Source organism: Pristiophorus japonicus, chromosome 2 (assembly GCF_044704955.1).
Source record: "Pristiophorus japonicus isolate sPriJap1 chromosome 2, sPriJap1.hap1, whole genome shotgun sequence".
Classification (NCBI taxonomy): domain Eukaryota; kingdom Metazoa; phylum Chordata; class Chondrichthyes; family Pristiophoridae; genus Pristiophorus; species Pristiophorus japonicus.
Genome location: NC_091978.1, coordinates 297,508,013 through 297,526,092, shown reverse-complemented (window position 1 = coordinate 297,526,092; position 18,080 = coordinate 297,508,013). Strand labels below are relative to the sequence as shown.

Sequence of the window (18,080 nt, the reverse complement as noted above, 5' to 3'; positions counted from 1 at the left end):
AAAATTAAGGCATATGGTATTGGGGGTAATGTATTGACGTGATAGAGAATTGGTTGGCAGACAGGAAGCAAAGAGTGGGAATAAACTGGTCCTTTTCAGAATGGCAACAGTGACTAGTGGGGTACCACAAGGTTCAGTGCTGGGACCTCAGCTATTTACAATATATATTAATGATTTAGATAAAGGAATTGAATGTAATATCTCCAAGTTTGCAGATGACACTAAGCTGGGTGGCAGTGTGAGCTGTGAGGAGGATGCTAAGAGGCTGCAGGGTGATTTGGACAGGTTAGGTGAGTGGGCAAATACATGGCAGATGCAGTATAATGTGGATAAATGTGAGGTTATCCACTTTGGTGGCAAAAACAGGAAGGCAGATTATTATCTGAATGGTGACAGATTAGTAAAAGGGGAGGTGCAAACGAGACCTGGGTGTCATGGTATATCACCTCATTGAAAGTAGGCATGCAGGTACAGCAGGCAGAAAAGAAAGCAAATGGCATGTTGGCCTTCATAACGAGAGGATTTGAGTATAGGAGCAGGGAGGTCTTACTGCAGTTGTACAGGACCTTGGTGAGACCACACCTTGAGTATTGTGTGCTGTTTTGTTCTCATAATCGAAGGAAGGACATTCTTGCTATTGAGGGAGTGCAGCGAAGGTTCACCAGACTGATTCTCGGATGGCAGGACTGACATATGAAGAAAGACTGGATCGACTTGGCTTATATTCACTGGAATTTAAAAGAATGAGAGGGGATCTCATAGAAGCATATAAAATTCTGACGGAATTGGTCGGGTTAAATACAGGAAGAATGTTCCCGATGTTGGGGAAGTCCAGAACCAGGGGTCACAGTCTAAGGATAAGGGGTAAGCCATCTAGGACCGAGAGGAGGAGAAACTTTTTCACCCAGAGAATTGTGAACCTATGGAATTCTCTACCACAGAAAGTTGTTGAGGCCAGTTCGTTGGATATATTCAAAAGGGAGTTAGATGTGGTCCTTATGGCTAAAGGGATCAGGGGGTATGGAGAGAAGGCAGGAGTGGGGTACTGAAGTTGCATGATCAGCCATGATCATATTGAATGGTGGTGCAGGCTCGAAGGGCCGAATGGCCTGCTCCTGCACCTATTTTCTATGTTTCTATCCAATATGTATTCCCTTCTTAGACCTCCCCAAATGCATTAACTCACATTTTGCCGGATTGAAATCCATTTGCCACTGTCCTGCCCACCTGACCAGTAGATTGATATCCTCCTGCAGTCCATGACTTTCTTCTTCATTATCAACCACACAGCCAATTTTAGTGTCATCTTCAAACTTCTTAATCATACTCCCTTTATTCAAATCTAGATCATTGATGTATACCACAAAAAGCAAGGGACCCAGTACTGAGCCCTGCAGAACCCCACTGGAAACAGTCTTCCGGTCACAAAAACATCCATTAACCATTACCCTTTGCTTCCTACCTCAAAGCCAATTTTGGATCCAATTTGCCACTTTGCCCTGGATCCCATGGGCTTTAAACTTCATGACTCGTCTACCATGAGATGTGGTATCATTCGATCCAAGCATGGATCTGGATTACTAGTCCAATAACATAACCACTCTGCTAACATTCCCAGTCTAGTCAAATAAGAAATGCAACTATATGTTATAATATTGATAACATATACACACACATACAGAGAAAGATCTCTCATAAACATCATCGGCATTTACAGGGGGTTACTCGTGTACCCACTGATCCACACTGACTGAAAATGTCAAATTTTCATTACATTATACTCAGATTGTTGCTGCTTTTGGGAATTGAATTCTGCAACTCTGTCCATTTTTCATGAAACCTGTAAATCAGTGGCCATTATTATTTTCGTTGTAAGTATCTTTACCTTTTCGATTTAAAAGTGCAGGATACAAAAGGCTGAGATAGGTACCTGGAGTTTAGTAGCATTGTGGGGGTGGGAAGTTTAATAGCACTGCTGTGGAGTGTCATCCTGTGGGATCAGAAATAGAGAGGTGACCTGGGGCTGGATTTTACCAACCTCCTCAGGTATATGGCGGTAGCAGGGCCTGGCCTCGCTGCTGACTCCACCCCACAGTGTAGAATGATTTTCCCTTGATGGGGCTTGTTAAGCCTGCCCAGCATGTTTGAAGGAAGCGGGTCTGATGATGTCATTTGACCATGCGCAAATTTATTTTGACAGTTGAGCTGTCAGTGTTCTGCAACACTGAGGTGCTGCAAACTCTGACAAACACTGCACAGAGGTGCAGGGCTGCACCCAGGCTCTCCCATAGCTACCTCCATATGCTTATGGAGGGAATCACAGCATGCAGGGAGGTTCTCTTCCCATCCAATAGGCAGAAGGGACCTCCCCAGGAGACCAACAGCCTAGTTACACATTGCGCAGGAGGACACAAGCAGGGATGTCACAGGAGGACCAGACTGCAGTGGGGCAAATCTTTTAACATCTCAGTAGATCTCAAAACGTTACCGCAAACCCACACTCAACCTCATCCTGCTGTGCCACTCATCACATCCCCATCACACTGCCTTCCCTACCCCACTCCTACACATCCTTACTCACACCAATCTACCTTGCACATCCACCCATCTCTCTCTATCTACATTATCACTTCCCCATCTCACTAGCCACCCCTCACACTCACCCTTATCCTGGTCCAATCACACCAACTAACAACACACAAGGGTAGGCACGTGCGTGTTTTAGCCAATGTTCATGTGAAGTTTCTGATAATGTGCTGTCAAATACTGAAATCTTTATTTTCAGCACTTTGCTTTCTTGGACAGATTTCTGTGCACGTTTAGAAGTAGCTTAGTGAGTTGCAGTGAATGGTGAGTCATAACTGTACTCCCCATAATGGTGATGAGTGTGAAAGGGATGGCTTGAGCATTGTAGGGATGCTTTATGTTGTTGGTATGGGGTGGTGCCAACCTGCCACATTATGTGGCAGCCAGGGTGTGCAGAGTTAAGAAAAGTAAATCTGGCCATGATGAGGTCATCCCTGGTGTCCCAGGCAGCAATGTGGCCGGGTGCTGATGCCCTGTGTCCTGTGCAGCAACTGGTGATTGTGGTATCATTGTTGGTGTTGCTGATGTGCCTGGCGATGCTGGGGCTGATCGTGGTGGAATTCTGAGGACCAAGGTGAGAGCGTTTCAAGGGCACCCATGCTGATAGAATATATGGCAGGTAAAGTAAAGTGACAGAAGCGATCTGTCAATGATGGGAGAGGTAATGAGGTCAGACTGGATGCAGACTTGTGTAAAGACTTGCAGCATTCTGAATCTGTAGTGGAAGTGCTGGGAGCTTTAACTTAACTTAAACTGTCAACACATCAGCTGAAACAATGGCAAATGACTTCCCACCTCAGCTTCACCGACGAGGTCTAGGCAATCAAAAACCTGGGGGAAAAGCATTTTTAAGTGGCTGTAAATAAGCCACTAATGATTTCAATTGCCTCCCCGTGGCTGCGGGGTCCCGACCCGCAATTTAAAAAAAAAATTACTTTCCCACCCGGCCTGTTACCGATCGCGCCTGCTGACCCCCTGCAAAATTCCCCCCCCCCCTCGAGTTTGCAGTAATATAGTGGGAGCTTTGGGGTTTCACCAGTGAGAGTCTAGAGGTTTAGCAGCATTTGGAGGGTCATGGGGTTTAGCACCATAGGATATTGTAATCCTGGGGTTGGCAACATTGCAGGGACAAAACCTGGAAATTGCCATAACTGGAAAGTGGAATGTGGAGCCTGGCAACACTGGGGAGGCAAAATTTGAAACAGTGGGATAGGTTTTAACTTTTGGGTGACCAACTGATTCTCTGTTCAGTCCCTGGTTCTCACTTTAGTTTACCTAGATATTGGCTAGATAAAAGCACATTCCAGATTGTAGGGGTTGCAATGTTCGCTTGAAGGAGTGGTTGGTGCCTTTGAACATACATACAGTACCTGGAGTAAACCTAAAAACATAACACCCACATTCCACCCCAGTACAGCCAAATATCCACAGTTCCGCCACACTCCAGTTTCTACCTGAGGCCAAGCCATAAGAATCCTCACCATGCTGCAAAATCACTATACCCCTAACCCAGTGTTGCTAAATTCGAGGACCATTTCCTAATGCAACCACAGCTCAGGACCACCGAAGTGAACCAGATCCCATCCCCTAAATAGCAGGTACTTATCTCCAACTGGTAGATCTTGCCCATCATCGTGCTGTATTTTTCAGCTTTGAAAATGATAAGGATTAAAAGTAAATACATAGGTAAAGGAAAAACCCATTTATTTGCCAATTTCACAGAAATACAGACATCGTCAAAGAATTTGATCCACAAAACACCAATAAAAATCTCAGAACATCATATAATAAAAATAGAATTTGACTTTTCAGTTACTGTCAATCACTGGCCTCCTTTTCAAAGACCTCTTTATTATAAAACAGTGTATCCTCCTGTGAGCCACAGGAGATCTGCTGGTATAATAATAATGAAGGCCTTATGGCCCCAAGTTTCCACATGATTTGCTCCTGATTTTTAGGAGCAACTGGTGGAGAACGGAGTATCTTAGAAATCGCAATTCTCCACATTTAAGTTTTCTGCAGTTCTAGTCAGGTAGAACAGTTTCACTTTGGAACAGAATTTTTTTTTCAAAAGGGGGCGTGTCCGGCCACTGACGTCTGATTTGAAAGTTTCCACAGTGAAAACGTACTCCAAACTTAGAATGGAGCAAGTGAAGATTTTTGTAGGCCTGAAAAAACCTTGTCTACACATTAAAAAATCAGGCGCATGTTACAAATTAGGTGTCCAGAACGAGGTGGGGGGGGGAGGGATGTCATTAAATTCGACAATAAATCCTTAGTTATACTTATACAAATATTATACAAATAATTCCAACCTGAATAAAAATTTATAAGCAAAGAAAAGATTAAATAAACCATGTTCCTACCTGTGTGAAAGTGCTTCAGGCAGGGAGAAGGCTGCAGGAAGCCTCACAAGTTGAGGCAGCCGTTCCCGACGGCGGGGGGAGGGAGGCAGTGAGGGCCCGACCGACCGACCGACGGCAGCAGCCGTTCCCGACGGCGGGGGGGGGGGGAGGCAGTGAGGGCCCGACCGACGGCAGCAGCCGTTCCCGACGGCAGGGGGGGGAAGGCAGTAAGGGCCCGACTGACGACAGCAGGGGGGAGGCAGTGAGAAGGCTGTAGGAAGCCTCAGAAGTTGAGGCAGCCATTCCCGACGGCGGGAGGGGAGGGAGGCCGCCCTGCCGTCGGTCGGGCCCGTCGGGAAACGGCTGCCTCAACTTCTGAGGCTTCCTGCAGCCTTCTCACTGCTGTAAGAAGCCTCAGTGCTGATCATGGAAGGGCAATGTGGTTTTATTAAAAAATGTTAAAAATTGAACAGCTACAAAGAATTACAAAAATGGCCGAGTGATAATGTTTCCTTCACACTGCCGGCACGAAAAAAACTCATTTAAATGGTACCCGCCCCCTCCTACTTACAAAATCGGCGCGAGTGGTAGGCTCCGCCCCCTGGGCGCCGCGCCAAGCTGACATCGAGCTGCAAAGCGCTCGAGAATAGTGTGGTTTTTTTCAAGCGCCGTTTTCGGCGCGAAAAACGGGCGCCCAGCTCGGAGGGGCACCTGTTTTGCCGCGTGTGGAAACTTGGGGCCTATATTTCTACGATTTGACGTAAAATTGATTAAAATCACAGAACTCAGTACTTAAACATTAGTAAACATTCCCTAATCGCATTCCAGAGAATCAGGTTGGCTTAGTCAGTCATAAATCAACAGCTCCAATAATACATGCACATTACATGTCAAAACACCTCTATCGTAAAACAGCAAATCCTTCAACTCTGTGAGAAATATTTTTGGAAATCTAATGGTACATTATTATTAACACATTATCCACCTAGCATGTGTTCATCAACACATAGCGTGTCCATCACACATTTTTTTTACTTCTGAGCACATTTCTCACAAACTTCTTTCTGAATCCTGTCAACAGGCATGTGCACCATGAGCAATGCAATGGGAGAGCTACTCATATTCCATATTTAAGTGTTAATTTGGTTCAGTTGGTAGCTTTCTTGCCTCTGAGTCAGAAGGTGATGGGTTGAAACTCCACTCCAAGGCTTGAGCATATAGTGCAGTACTGAGAGTACTTTTGGATGCGACATTAATTTCATCTTTTCTGTAGGATAGACATAAAAGATGCCAAGGCGCTACTTCTCCCAGCAGCCTGACCTACACAGCTCCCTCAACCAGCACCACCAAAAAGAGATCAATACGGCAAAATTGCCCTGCGCCATGAGTGGGGGCGGTAACCGGGGCGCTAAAAAGGGAGGTCCGCTGCGCACTCTGCTCGGTCTCTGACGGCCTCCATGGGACCATCAGGACAGGGCGCGACCTGGCCTCACAGCCACGGGGCAATTTCCCCCACGGAGTTGTTGTGTTTGGGCAAAAATATAATGACAACTATTTCAAAAAGTAATTAATTAGACATGAAGCATCCTGAGACATCTTGAAGATGTGATATTCCAATATATGAATGCAAGTTTCTCTTTTCTTTAATTAATAATTTTAAAATGCAGCACTATCCTACCAAGATAGTTAATTTTGTCATTTTGTATCACTAATGTGGGGAATAATTTGAAGTTTATTCTTTTTTTCTTCTTTTGAATTTCATGTAAGAATTATCTGGTTGCCATGTGTAGTGACATCATTTGTTGAGATTCCCTATATTTTGCATTGTTTTAGAACATAATTGCAATTTTACCAGAAATAGCAGAGAAAATGATCAGATCTGTATTTATGATGTCAATACACATACTAGCCAATACAATTTTTACTCTTATGATTGTGAGATAAGAATAGCTACTTTATTACCTCTTCCTCAAACCTGTGAGAATAGCATAAGGTGGTGAGCTACATGTAACTATAACAGATGTTCTACAAGTTTAACCGTATTGCTTGCAGAAATATATAAAAACATGGAAGAGTTGTATAGGGCACTGACGTGTATGCCTTCCCTGGAACTGCATTTTGATTGATGGGAAGGCTTGTGTGCTCCTATGGCTCTAAGAGCTAATACAAAAGCAAAATATTGCGGATGCTGGAATCTGAAATAAAAACAGAAAATGCTGGAAATCTCAGCGGATCAGTGGAGAGAATAACAGAGTTAACGTTTCAGGTCGATGTCTCTTCATCTAAGATCTATGCTGGCAGGAATGTAACTCCTGGTAGGGCCAACCAAGCCATTCAGAATGAAAGATGGGAGCCAGACTAAAAGCAATCCACCGGACCTCCAAGTAGGGGATTCTGAGTCAGACTAACGACCCGTCCACATAAAGATACAGAAACAATCTAGAGACCAGACAAAATAAAAACAGAAAATGCTGGAAATACACAGGTCAGGCAGCATCTGTAGCGAGAGAAACAGTTAACGTTTCAGGTCGATGATCTTTTGTCAGAACTCATTGGAGACAAGACGGGTCTGTTACAGACTTGCAAATACAAACATCAACTGTGAAAACTATGATCTGCTGGATGTAAGGCAAGATGATACTATAATTGGGACCAAGTATTGCCCTGGACAGATAGCAGTAGAAGAAATTAGTTGCAACTAGGTATAGCTGACTCTAATTAATCATAACAGGTAAGCCACAGATAACCCACAGCTCAATTCATGCTGCATCTTATCTGAACTCCTTAAATTTGCAGAAAGTGCTCCACATCTATAAAACACCAAAGGGACTAGTCAGCAATCACCCCAGATAATAAAAGACTTGGATTTATATGGTGCCTTTCACGACCACAGGACATCTCAAAGCACTTTACAGCCAATGTACATTTGGAGTGTAGTCACTGCTGTAATGTGGGAAACGGGACAGCCAACTTGCGCACAGCAAACTCCCACAAACAGCAATGACCAGATGATGACCAGATAATCTGTTTTTGTTATGTTGATTCAGGGATAAATATTGGACAGGACACCGAAGTAACTCTTCTTCAAAATAGTGCCATGGGATCTATTACGTCCACCTGAGGGGGCACACAGGGCCTCATCCAAAAGACAGCACTTCTGACACTGCAGCACTCCCGCAGCAATGCACTGGAGTGTCAGCCTAGATTTACATGCTCAAGTTCCATGGAGTGGGACTTGAACCCACAACCATCTGATTCAGAGGCAAATGTGCTACTTACTGAGCCACAGCTGACACTGTAATTTAATTAAATGAAATGTGTGCTTTTACCTAGGTTTCTTGGTTGCAATTAAAAGTCATAAAAATACTGCTACAGAATAATGGGGTGAAATTCGGTACCGTCTGGTAACAGCTGCAAGGCAGGAGTTCTTGCGCCAGGCGCAGAAGGCCCACCCCACGACCAATATTGGGTTTACAGTTCCCGAAAATATCGCATTTCACTTCCTCTCAGGGGCTGGAGTTGGGTGCAAAGCCACGTGAAGTTTGCAGCGCTACGGGATGCATAGCACTGGTGCATAGACAGGGCCCTCCCCTTCTATTAAAACTGACAAATCTGCGGGCAGGAAACAGGGCCATCGCTGGATCACCAGAGTGTGGGGTGCCGTGGCAGTAGCCCGGCACACAAGCGAAGTGTCAGGCTGCAATATCGCGGCATGGACCCCGCGATTTACAAACAAGGCGGCCGCAACCGGCAAGTCGGCCTTTTATTTTTTGCTGCCGCATCTCCCCTTTAATTTTTGCCCCGCAAGCGGCCTACAGACATCGCACGGCAGCTTCAGGAGGCGCTACCAAATTTTCGCTCCGTAGCAAAAACGGGTCGCTGCACTTGGTGATGATGTCGTCATCGACAGCACAGCGGCGCGAGGCACTACCAGTTACTGCCGCCGCTAAACTCCCACGGAATCGAAAGTGGCGCTGCGCCAGAAGTGGCGCTAACGGGAGGTGCAAACGAACTGAATTTTTCCCCCGAAGACCTTTGTCCGAATGATTTGGTGTGTAATTACTATATATATATTCCACTGATAAAAACCAGTCCCAAGTAATCAACCTATTGTATAAGTAATCAAATAAAAAGGAGTGGCTGATTGCTGCTTGGACAGTACATGGGACACATTACCATTTAGCCACTCGAAGGCTGATGGAGTAAGTGCAACTTTACTTTATGCTATACTTTACACTATAAATACTGAAATACAAAATAGAAAAAAAATCTAAACTCACACAATCTTGCTTTGTGTTCTGAAGTGACCGAAAACTACCAAACTTACATTGGTAAGTGGATATAAGTTTATATTTTTATTAAATGAAATGTTGTAATATGTTATTGCCTAGTTTTAAAAACAAGTTAAAAATTTACATTTTACTTCAGTCAGATCTGGCATTAGTGGGTTTAAATTATGTGAAGATTTTGAGCTATCACCATGGCAGTGACGGAAGTAATTAGTATGAGTACGTACATACACTGAGGAGATTTCAGGTGCTTTAAGTGAACACCCTAAGTTATATGCAACTAGTGTAAGGAAGCAGAGAGAGATAATGGCAGTGTCTGTGAGTTTATTTTTCTTTTCATGCATTGTTTAACCTGCATTGTACTGAAAATGCACAATGCCTGTCATTTTTTTCATTAACGTTGGATCCTGTTAGTGAAAAGTGTGCATAAGCAGGAAAATAGTTTGCACATGGCACTGTAAAATGTTGTACAGATACAAGGCTACAGAGAGATGCTAAACTTTATAATCCTCTGATTACATCATATCTGGCGTGCTGTATTTAATTATAGTCACCATTCTTCAAAAAAAGGATATACATGCATAATAGAGGATCGGAGACAAGTAGCAGGAATGTCCCCTAATGTAAAGAGGATCATCTATGAGAAAAGAAGCTCGAGCACTGCAGGGGTGGTTGAGGGAGTACGTCAGTGAGAGATATAAAATGTTAAACAGTATAGATTGCATGAACTCAAAGATACTTTAAGGTAAATCAGGGTAGTAAGACCAAAGGGGCATAAACTTAAATTAATAACTAGTACATTTTAAAGCACATTTACAAAAAAATTTTTTACTCAAAAGATGATAAAGGCTTAAAATAATCGTCCAGGTAAGGTAGCAGATACAAAGACAAAGACATTAGGAGCTCTCAAATTGTACTGCATGCTATACTATTGAGAGATAAGATATAGAGGGACACGCATCAATTACCTGAATGCCTTTTTAATTATTATAATATAAGAATTGTAGACTGAGTATTTGCTAATTGGCTTGTGGTCGTATTCTAAGAAATGGAATAGAAACTTTTCTTCATACATCATACATTATGATAGATTGTTTTCAATGGTCATTGAAATACTGTAGTAGCAAGAGAGCACAAATTTAAAACATCACAAAAAGAATTAAGGGGTGAGCAAAGGGGTCTTTATACGGTGTTATTAGAATGTGGAATTTTGTCCCACAAACTAGTGTTAAAGCAGATTCACTACTTTTTTTGGAAAAGGGAATTAATTTCTCAAAAATGATGAATATTAAATACTTTAGGAAATGAGCAGGATGGTGGGATTAGACTAGTGGGTTATGTGGAGGAAAACACTGGTGCTGCCTTGGGCCAAATGGCCCATTTCTGTACTGCACCGTTCTATGATTTTTAAATCCTTCAGTACTTGTATTGCCGTGTTTCCTTAAAACTGCAATTGTATTGCGAATTTAATGAGAGTGAATGGAATTGGAGATAGCCTTTTGACTTGACTGAAAATTGGTTGGGAGTTGGGTACAGTGACTGGGGATACAGTGTAGCTACTCTGATTGCTTGGATGTAACAAATGGTGTTAACATAGCAATTTACAGTGCAGAAGGAGGCCATTTCAGCCCATCATGTCCGTGCCGACCAACAAAGAGCCACATGGCCCTCGGTCATGTTATATATAAACTATGAAAAATGAACAATGGAGGAAAGGTAAAGAGCACCCAGCCCAACCAGTTCGCCCCACACAACTGCGACACCCCTTTACCTGAAACATTCTACACTCCATCCCAACCGGAGCCATGTGATCTCCTGGGACAGGCAAAAACCAGATAAAAATCCAGGCCAACTGGGGAAGAAAATCTGGGAAAATTCCTCTCCGACCCATCCAGGCGATCGAAACTAGTCCAGGAGATCACCTTGGCCGCATTCGATTCCCTGCAGTACTTACCATCATATCTGTGCCGGTCAACAGGAGGTTATCCAGTCTAATCTCAATTACCGGCTCGAGGACCGTAACCCTCCAGGTCCGTGCCCATCCAACCATCTTTTAAATGTGGTGAGGGTTTCTGCATCCATCACTCTTCCAGGCAGTGAGTTCCAAACCTCCACAACCCTCTGTGTGAAGAAGCCCCCCTCAAATCCCCTCTGAACTTCCACCAATCACCTTAAAACTATGAGCCCTTGTAATAGACCCCTCCACCAATGGAAATAGGCCCTTTCTATCCACTATATCCAGGCCCCTCAATATTTTGTACATCTCAATGAGGTCTCCTCTCAACCTCCTCTGTTCCAATGAGAACAAACCCAGCCTATCCAATCTGTCCTCATAACTAAGATTCTCCATTCAAGACAGCATCCTAGTAAATTTTCTCTGCACCCTCTCTAGTGCAATCACATCCTTCCTATAATAGTGACCAGAACTGCACGCAATACTCCAGCTGTGGCCGAACCAAAGTATTATACAATTTAAGCATAACCTTCCTGCTCTTGTATTCTATGCCTCGGCCAATAAAGGCAAGCATTCCGTATGCCTTCTTAACCACCTTATCCACCTGGCCTGCTACTTTCAGGGATCTGTGGACAAGAGCTCCAAGGTCCCTTTGTTCATCTACATTATTAAGTGGCCCACCGCTTAATGGGTATACCCTTTCCTTATTAGTCTTCCCAAAGTGCCTTACCTCACACTTCGTCGAATTAAATTCCATTTGCCACTGCTCTGCCCGCCTGATTGATATCCTCCTGCAGCCCATGACTTTCCTCATTATCAACCACACAGCCAATGTTTGTGTCATCTGCAAACTTCTTAATCATACTCCCTTTTTTCCAATCTAAATAGTTGATATATATCACAAAAGGCCCAGCATAACGCTCTGTAGATGGAATTTTCCCACCTTTCACACCTGACCCTCCACACTGACCAGCATTCTGGTGAATGGGAACTATAACCCACCAGCAGTTTTTATGTGGATGGCCCCCACCCTTCTCAACTGAGTATCGTTCTGTGTATCGCAACCAGATGTCCCCAAACCTCCCCAGCCTCTTTGCATGCTAAACTTGTTTCATGGCCACCTTTCTCATTCTAATTATTCATTCCTTCTTCTCTCCCCTCCCTTCCCCAAATTTCTGTTCCCCTGCCCCATCCTCATCTTCCTTTCCCATTCTCCTCACCCTATCCCCACCTATCTGCCCTCCCCTCATCCTCTCCCCTCCTCACCTTTTGGCCAATTAGCTTCCATTCTCTTAGCTCTACTTGACCTGAATATTGCACTTGGCCTTGACACCCCATGTGCAATACTACAGGAGACTTACGAGTTATATTTCCATTTTTCGCAAGATAATACATTTTAAATAATTAATTTACAGGTTTTACTACATAATCTAAAATTATATTCCCCCTCTCCTATTAAAATTTAAAAATTGTGTACTATTTCCTAACCAAACAGGACAGAAAGTTAATCTGAGCCACCGGCTGGAAAGGTGGGTGCAAAAAAAGCCCAGGTAAGCAATACTTCAATTTCTGCTACAAAAGCAAAATATTGCGGATGGTGGAAGACTGAAATAAAAACATAAAATGCTGGAAATACTCAGAAGATCAGGCAGCATCTGTGGAGAGGGAAACAGAGTTAAGTTTCTCTCTCCACATATGCTGCCTGACCTGCTGAGTATTTCCAGCATTTACTGTTTTTATCTCCCATTTCTCCTCCACATTAAGCTCACTGCCTCTCGTTAACAATGCGAATGAGATCAGTAATGTGTGTGCTACAGGCGGACGATCCCTTCGCCTGTGCACACACGTCCAGGACATAGTCAACCTATTTACCGAGGCGAATGAAAGTATGGGCCTTACGCTAAACATCAGTAAGACAAAGGTCCTCCACCAGCCTGTCCTCGCCGCACAGCACTACCCCCCAATCATCAAGATCCACGGCGCGGCCCTGGACAACGTGGCCACTTCCCTTATCTCGGGAGCCTCCTATCAACAAGAGCAGGCATTGACGAAAATATCCAACACCGCCTCCAGTGCGCCAGTGCTGCCTTCGGCCGCCTGAGGAAAAGAGTGTTTGAAGACCAGGCCCTCAAAACTGTCACCAAGCTCATGGTCTACAGGGCCATAGTAATAGCCAGCCTCCTGTATGGCTCAGAGACGTGGACCATGTACAATAAACACCTCAAGTCGCTGGAGAAATACCACCAACGATGTCTCCGCAAGATCCTACAAATCCCCTGGGAGGACAGATGCACCAACATTAGTGTCCTCATCCAGGCTAACATCCCCAGCATTGAAGCACTGACCACACTTGATCAGCTCCGCTAGGCAGGCCACATAGTTCGCATGCCAGACACGAGACTCCCAAAGCAAGCGCTCTACTCAGAACTCATCCACGGGTAGAGGAAACGTTACAGGGACACCCTCAAAGCCTCCCTGATAAAGTGCGACTTCCCCACTGACACCTGGGAGTCCCTGGCCAAAGACCGCCCTAAGTGGAGGAAGTGTATCCGAGAGGGTGCTGAGCTCCTCGAGTATCGTCGCCGAGAGCATGCAGAAATCAAACGCAGCCAACGGAAGGTGCGTGCGGCAAACCAGGCTCCCCACCCACCTTTCCTTTCAACCACTGTCTGTCGCACCTGTGACAGAGACTGTGGTTCTCATATTGGACTGTACAGCCACCTAAGAACTCATGCTATGGGTGGAAGCAAGTCTTCCTCGATTCCGAGGGACTGCCTATGATGATGATGTTACTTCAATTGATTAAGCAGTGTTGCTCCATGATTTTAAAAATTTATTAAAATTGAAAATATTACACAAAAGTTAAGACAACAAATTAATTCTGGAAATGATGTTATTGTCCAAACACTTGGCAAGATCACAACAAACTCCTCTCTCTATTACGTTCCAGCTAATAACTGATTTAAAATGAACAGATTAACATCTCAATTAAAATTGCATGAACGGAATTTGATATAAACAGACTTATGATAGCCTTGCTCAAAGTAACTTCCAGGCTTAATTTTGAGACAGGATACCATACAACTCACATGTGTGCTGTCATAGTGTGTACTGATTCTTGGTAATGTTTCACAGCCTTAAAATGTGGTTCTCCTCTCCTTTGACTTCTCCTCCTTCCACGTAGTGGACCTCTGACCATCCCAATGCCTGCCCTCAGCCAGGCCTCGGTTTTTTCAACACCTCACTAAAGGGCGCTTCTCAGTGCCGAGCTTATGGCTCGCCCCCGCCATAGGCAACTAGGCCCATACAGTACTGTCTGGTCTCGTCATCTTGGACCCCCTTGCCACTGGACCAAGACCTCGCTCTGCTAAGCCTGTGTGGTGGGCAGTGTGCAACGGCCACCCCACGTTAAAAGAACTCACGCACAGGCATCTTCTACCCTTCAAAATGAAGTTCGGGACCTGGAACGCCAGGACCCTCATGGACAACTCCAACAGCGACAAACTGGAACGCCGTATCGCCATCGTTGCCCAGGAACTTAGACGTTTCGCGTCAACATCGCTGCTTAAGCGAGACCCAGCAGACAGGGGAAGGCCAGCTCAAAGAACAAGGTGGAGGTTACATCTACTTCTGGAAAGGGAAACCAGAAGAACGCTGCCTCCACAGAGTTGGTTTCACCATCAACAACGAGCTGGTCGACCGCCACAGAGACTCCCCCTGCGGGATTAGCGAACGTCTCATGACTCTCAGGCTCACCCTATCCCGGAACCAGTGCGCCACGGTTATCAGTGCATACGCCCCAACACTTGACGCAACAGATGAGCCCAAATAGGTATTTTACTCCAGCCTCGAACAATCCCTGTCCCTACGGACGACAAACTGATCCTTCTCAGCGATTTCAACGCCACAGTCGGTAAGGACACAGAGCTCTGGGGAGGCGTGATCGGCAGAGAGGGGGAAGGGAAAACCAACTCCAGCGGTACCCTGCACTTGACAAAATGCCTAGAACACGACCTTGTCATCACCAACACTTTGTTCCACCAAAAGGACAAGTACAAGGCATCGTGGCAACACCCTCGCTCCAAGCATTGGCACCTGCTCAACTATGTCAACATTCAAGTGAGGGATTGCAAGCCGACGACTACTGGATGGACCACCGCCTAATCCATTCCGTCATCAATGGAATATAGCCCCAAAGCGATGACGACAACAGAAGCAATGCCGCAGAAAAATTAACGCCAAGGCACAAAAAGACCGAGCTAAGAGAGCCCTATACAGCCAGCGCCTCACTGCCAACATGGAGACCCTCGATGACCCCAAGTCGCAGAGTGCCCACAGCGCTTGGTCTGCCCTCCAGGCCACCATAACCAGTGCCTGCGAAAAAACGTTTGGTCACTCAACCAGGAAACACCAGGATTGGTTTGATGAGAATGACCAGGAGATCCAGAAGCTAATAAACCGCAAGCACAGGGCATTTCTGAACCTAAAGCAACAATCCAACTAGGGAGCAGCAAAGCAGCTTTACAAACGGCTGAACGCCGAGGTCCAACAAAAAACCCGCAACCTAAAGAATAGATGGTGGGTGGAGAAAGCACAGGAGATTCAGCAGTTGGCCAACAGCCATTACGTGCAAGGATTCTTCACCGCAGTTAAGTCCACCTGCGGTTCAAGCACCCAAGGCACCACCTCCCTGCTGCTCATCAAGGACACCGAGGCAGTCAGGCCTGCTGGAAGGAGCCCTTCGAAGATCTCCTTAACCGAGACCCTGCATTTGACACGAGTGTCCTCGACTCTATCCCGCAGCATGCTACCCGCCACCATCTCAGCAAAACCCCAGCCCTGCACAAGGTAGAAAAGGCCATCAGTCAGCTCAAGAACTACAAGGCATCAGTAGCAGATGGAATCCCACTGAGACACTAAAGTTTGGTGGAGAGGCTATTGGCGCGAATGACCTCATCTCTCTCATCTGGAAGGAGGAGTGCATGCCTGGGGATCCCAGAGATGCCGTAATAGTGACTACCTTTAAAAAAGGGGACAAGTCCGCCTGCGGCAACTACAGAGAAATCTCCCTGTTGTCGGCCACTGGGAAAGTCATCGCTAGAATCCTCCTCAACCATCTTCTTCCTGTGGCTGAAGAGCTCCTCCCAGAGTCACAATGCAGATTCCGTCCACTACAGGGTACAACGGACATGATCTTCATGGCGCAATAACTGCAAGAGAAATGCAGGGAATAGCACCAACCCTTGTACATGGCCTTCTTTGACCTCACAAAGGCCTTGGACACTGTTAACCGCGAGGGACTATGGAGCGTTCTCCTCCGTTTCTGCTGCACCAAATGTTTGTCGTCATCCCCCGCCTGCTTCACGATGATCCGTGATCCAGACCACAGACCCAATCCACGTGCGGACCGGGGTCGAGCAGGGCTGCATCATCACGCCAACCCTCTTCTAGATCTTCTTCGATGCAATGCTCCATCTCACGCTCAACAAGCTCCCCACTGGAGTGGAACTAAATTATTGAACCAGTGGAACCTGTTCAGCCTTCGTCGCCTCCAGGCTAGATCCAAGACCGTCCCATCCTCTGTCATCAAACTACAGTACGCGGACAACGCTTGCATCTGCGCACATTCAGAGGCTGGACTCCAAGCCATCGTCAACATCATCACCGAGGCGTATGAAAGCACTGCCCTTACACTAAACATCCGTAAGACAAAGGTCCTCCATCAACCTGACCCTGCCACACAGCACTGCCCCCCGGTCATCAAAATCTAAGGTGCGGCCTTGGACAACGTGGACCACTTTCCATATCTCGGGAGCCTATTATCAGCAAGGTCAGACATCGACGACAAGGTCTGACACCGCCTCCAGTGCACCAGCACAGCCTTCAGTTGCCTGAGGAAGAGAGTGTTCGAAGACCAGGACCTCAAATCTGGCACCAAGCTTATGGCCTACAGGGCTGTAGTGATACCTACCCTCGTATATGGCTCAGTGATGTGGACCATATACAGTAGACATCTCAAGTCGCTGGAGAAATACCACCAACGCTGTCGCCGCAAGATCCTGCAAATCCCCTGGGAGGATAGATGCACAGCGTCAGTGTTCTCAATCAGGCCAACATCCCCAGCATTGAAGCACTGACCACACTCGACCAGCTCTGTTGGGTGGGCCACATCGTCCACATGCCCGACACAAGACTCCCAAAGCAAGCACTCTACTTGGAACTCCTGCACGGCAAGTGATCCCCAGGTGGGCAGAGGAAATGTTACAAGGACACCCTGAAAACCTCCTTGATAAAGTGGAACATCCCCTGGCCAAAGACCGCCCTAAGTGGAGGAACAGCATCCGGGAGGGCGTTGAGCACCTCAAATCTCGTCGCCGAGAGCATGCAGAAAACAAGTGCGGCAAACCAGACTCCCCACCCACCCTTTCCTTCCACGACTGTCTGTCCCATCTGTGACAGAGTCTATAATTCCCATATTGAACTGTACAGTCAACTGAGACTCACTTTTAGAGTGGAAGCAAGTCTTCCTCGATTTCGAGGGTCTGCCTATGATGATAAAATGTGTTTAGTTCTATAAGGTGACAGCACTGTGCTGCAATAATTATTACAGTTCAAGAGGGAATCTTTAAATTTATTTTGCAACAATTTTAAACACCGTGTAATAAATCAACTGTAACAACCAATAAGCTATGTTTAGCAAACCATGATTTCAGTAAAACAAAAGGGTAGCTGTTGCTGCTGTGGTGGATATCAATTTGTCACCCGGCATTGCATACCAGTTTTTATCAAAACCGGTAGGTAATTGTATTGAGCTGAATTATGGGAGCGGGCGATGCAATAGAAAGATTTTCATTTATATAGCGCCTTTCATGATGACCAGACGTCTCAAAGTACTTTATAGCCAAT

General features: G+C 45.7%; 1 protein-coding gene across 3 annotated transcripts in view; it reads right to left on the bottom strand.

Annotated features, from left to right (window-relative positions):
* Positions 1-18,080, bottom strand: part of idua (alpha-L-iduronidase) — a 538,596-nt gene that overhangs the window by 335,936 nt on the left and 184,580 nt on the right. The window contains exon 1 of one of the 3 annotated variants that reach the window (XM_070871634.1): positions 1,931-1,981. The exons of the other annotated variants lie outside the window; for them this stretch is intronic. Within the exon in view, the coding sequence (XP_070727735.1) occupies positions 1,931-1,947 (17 nt within the window). The 5' untranslated portion in view covers positions 1,948-1,981. Of the gene's footprint in view, positions 1-1,930; positions 1,982-18,080 lie in introns of those variants that run through there. 3 annotated transcript variants of the gene reach the window in all.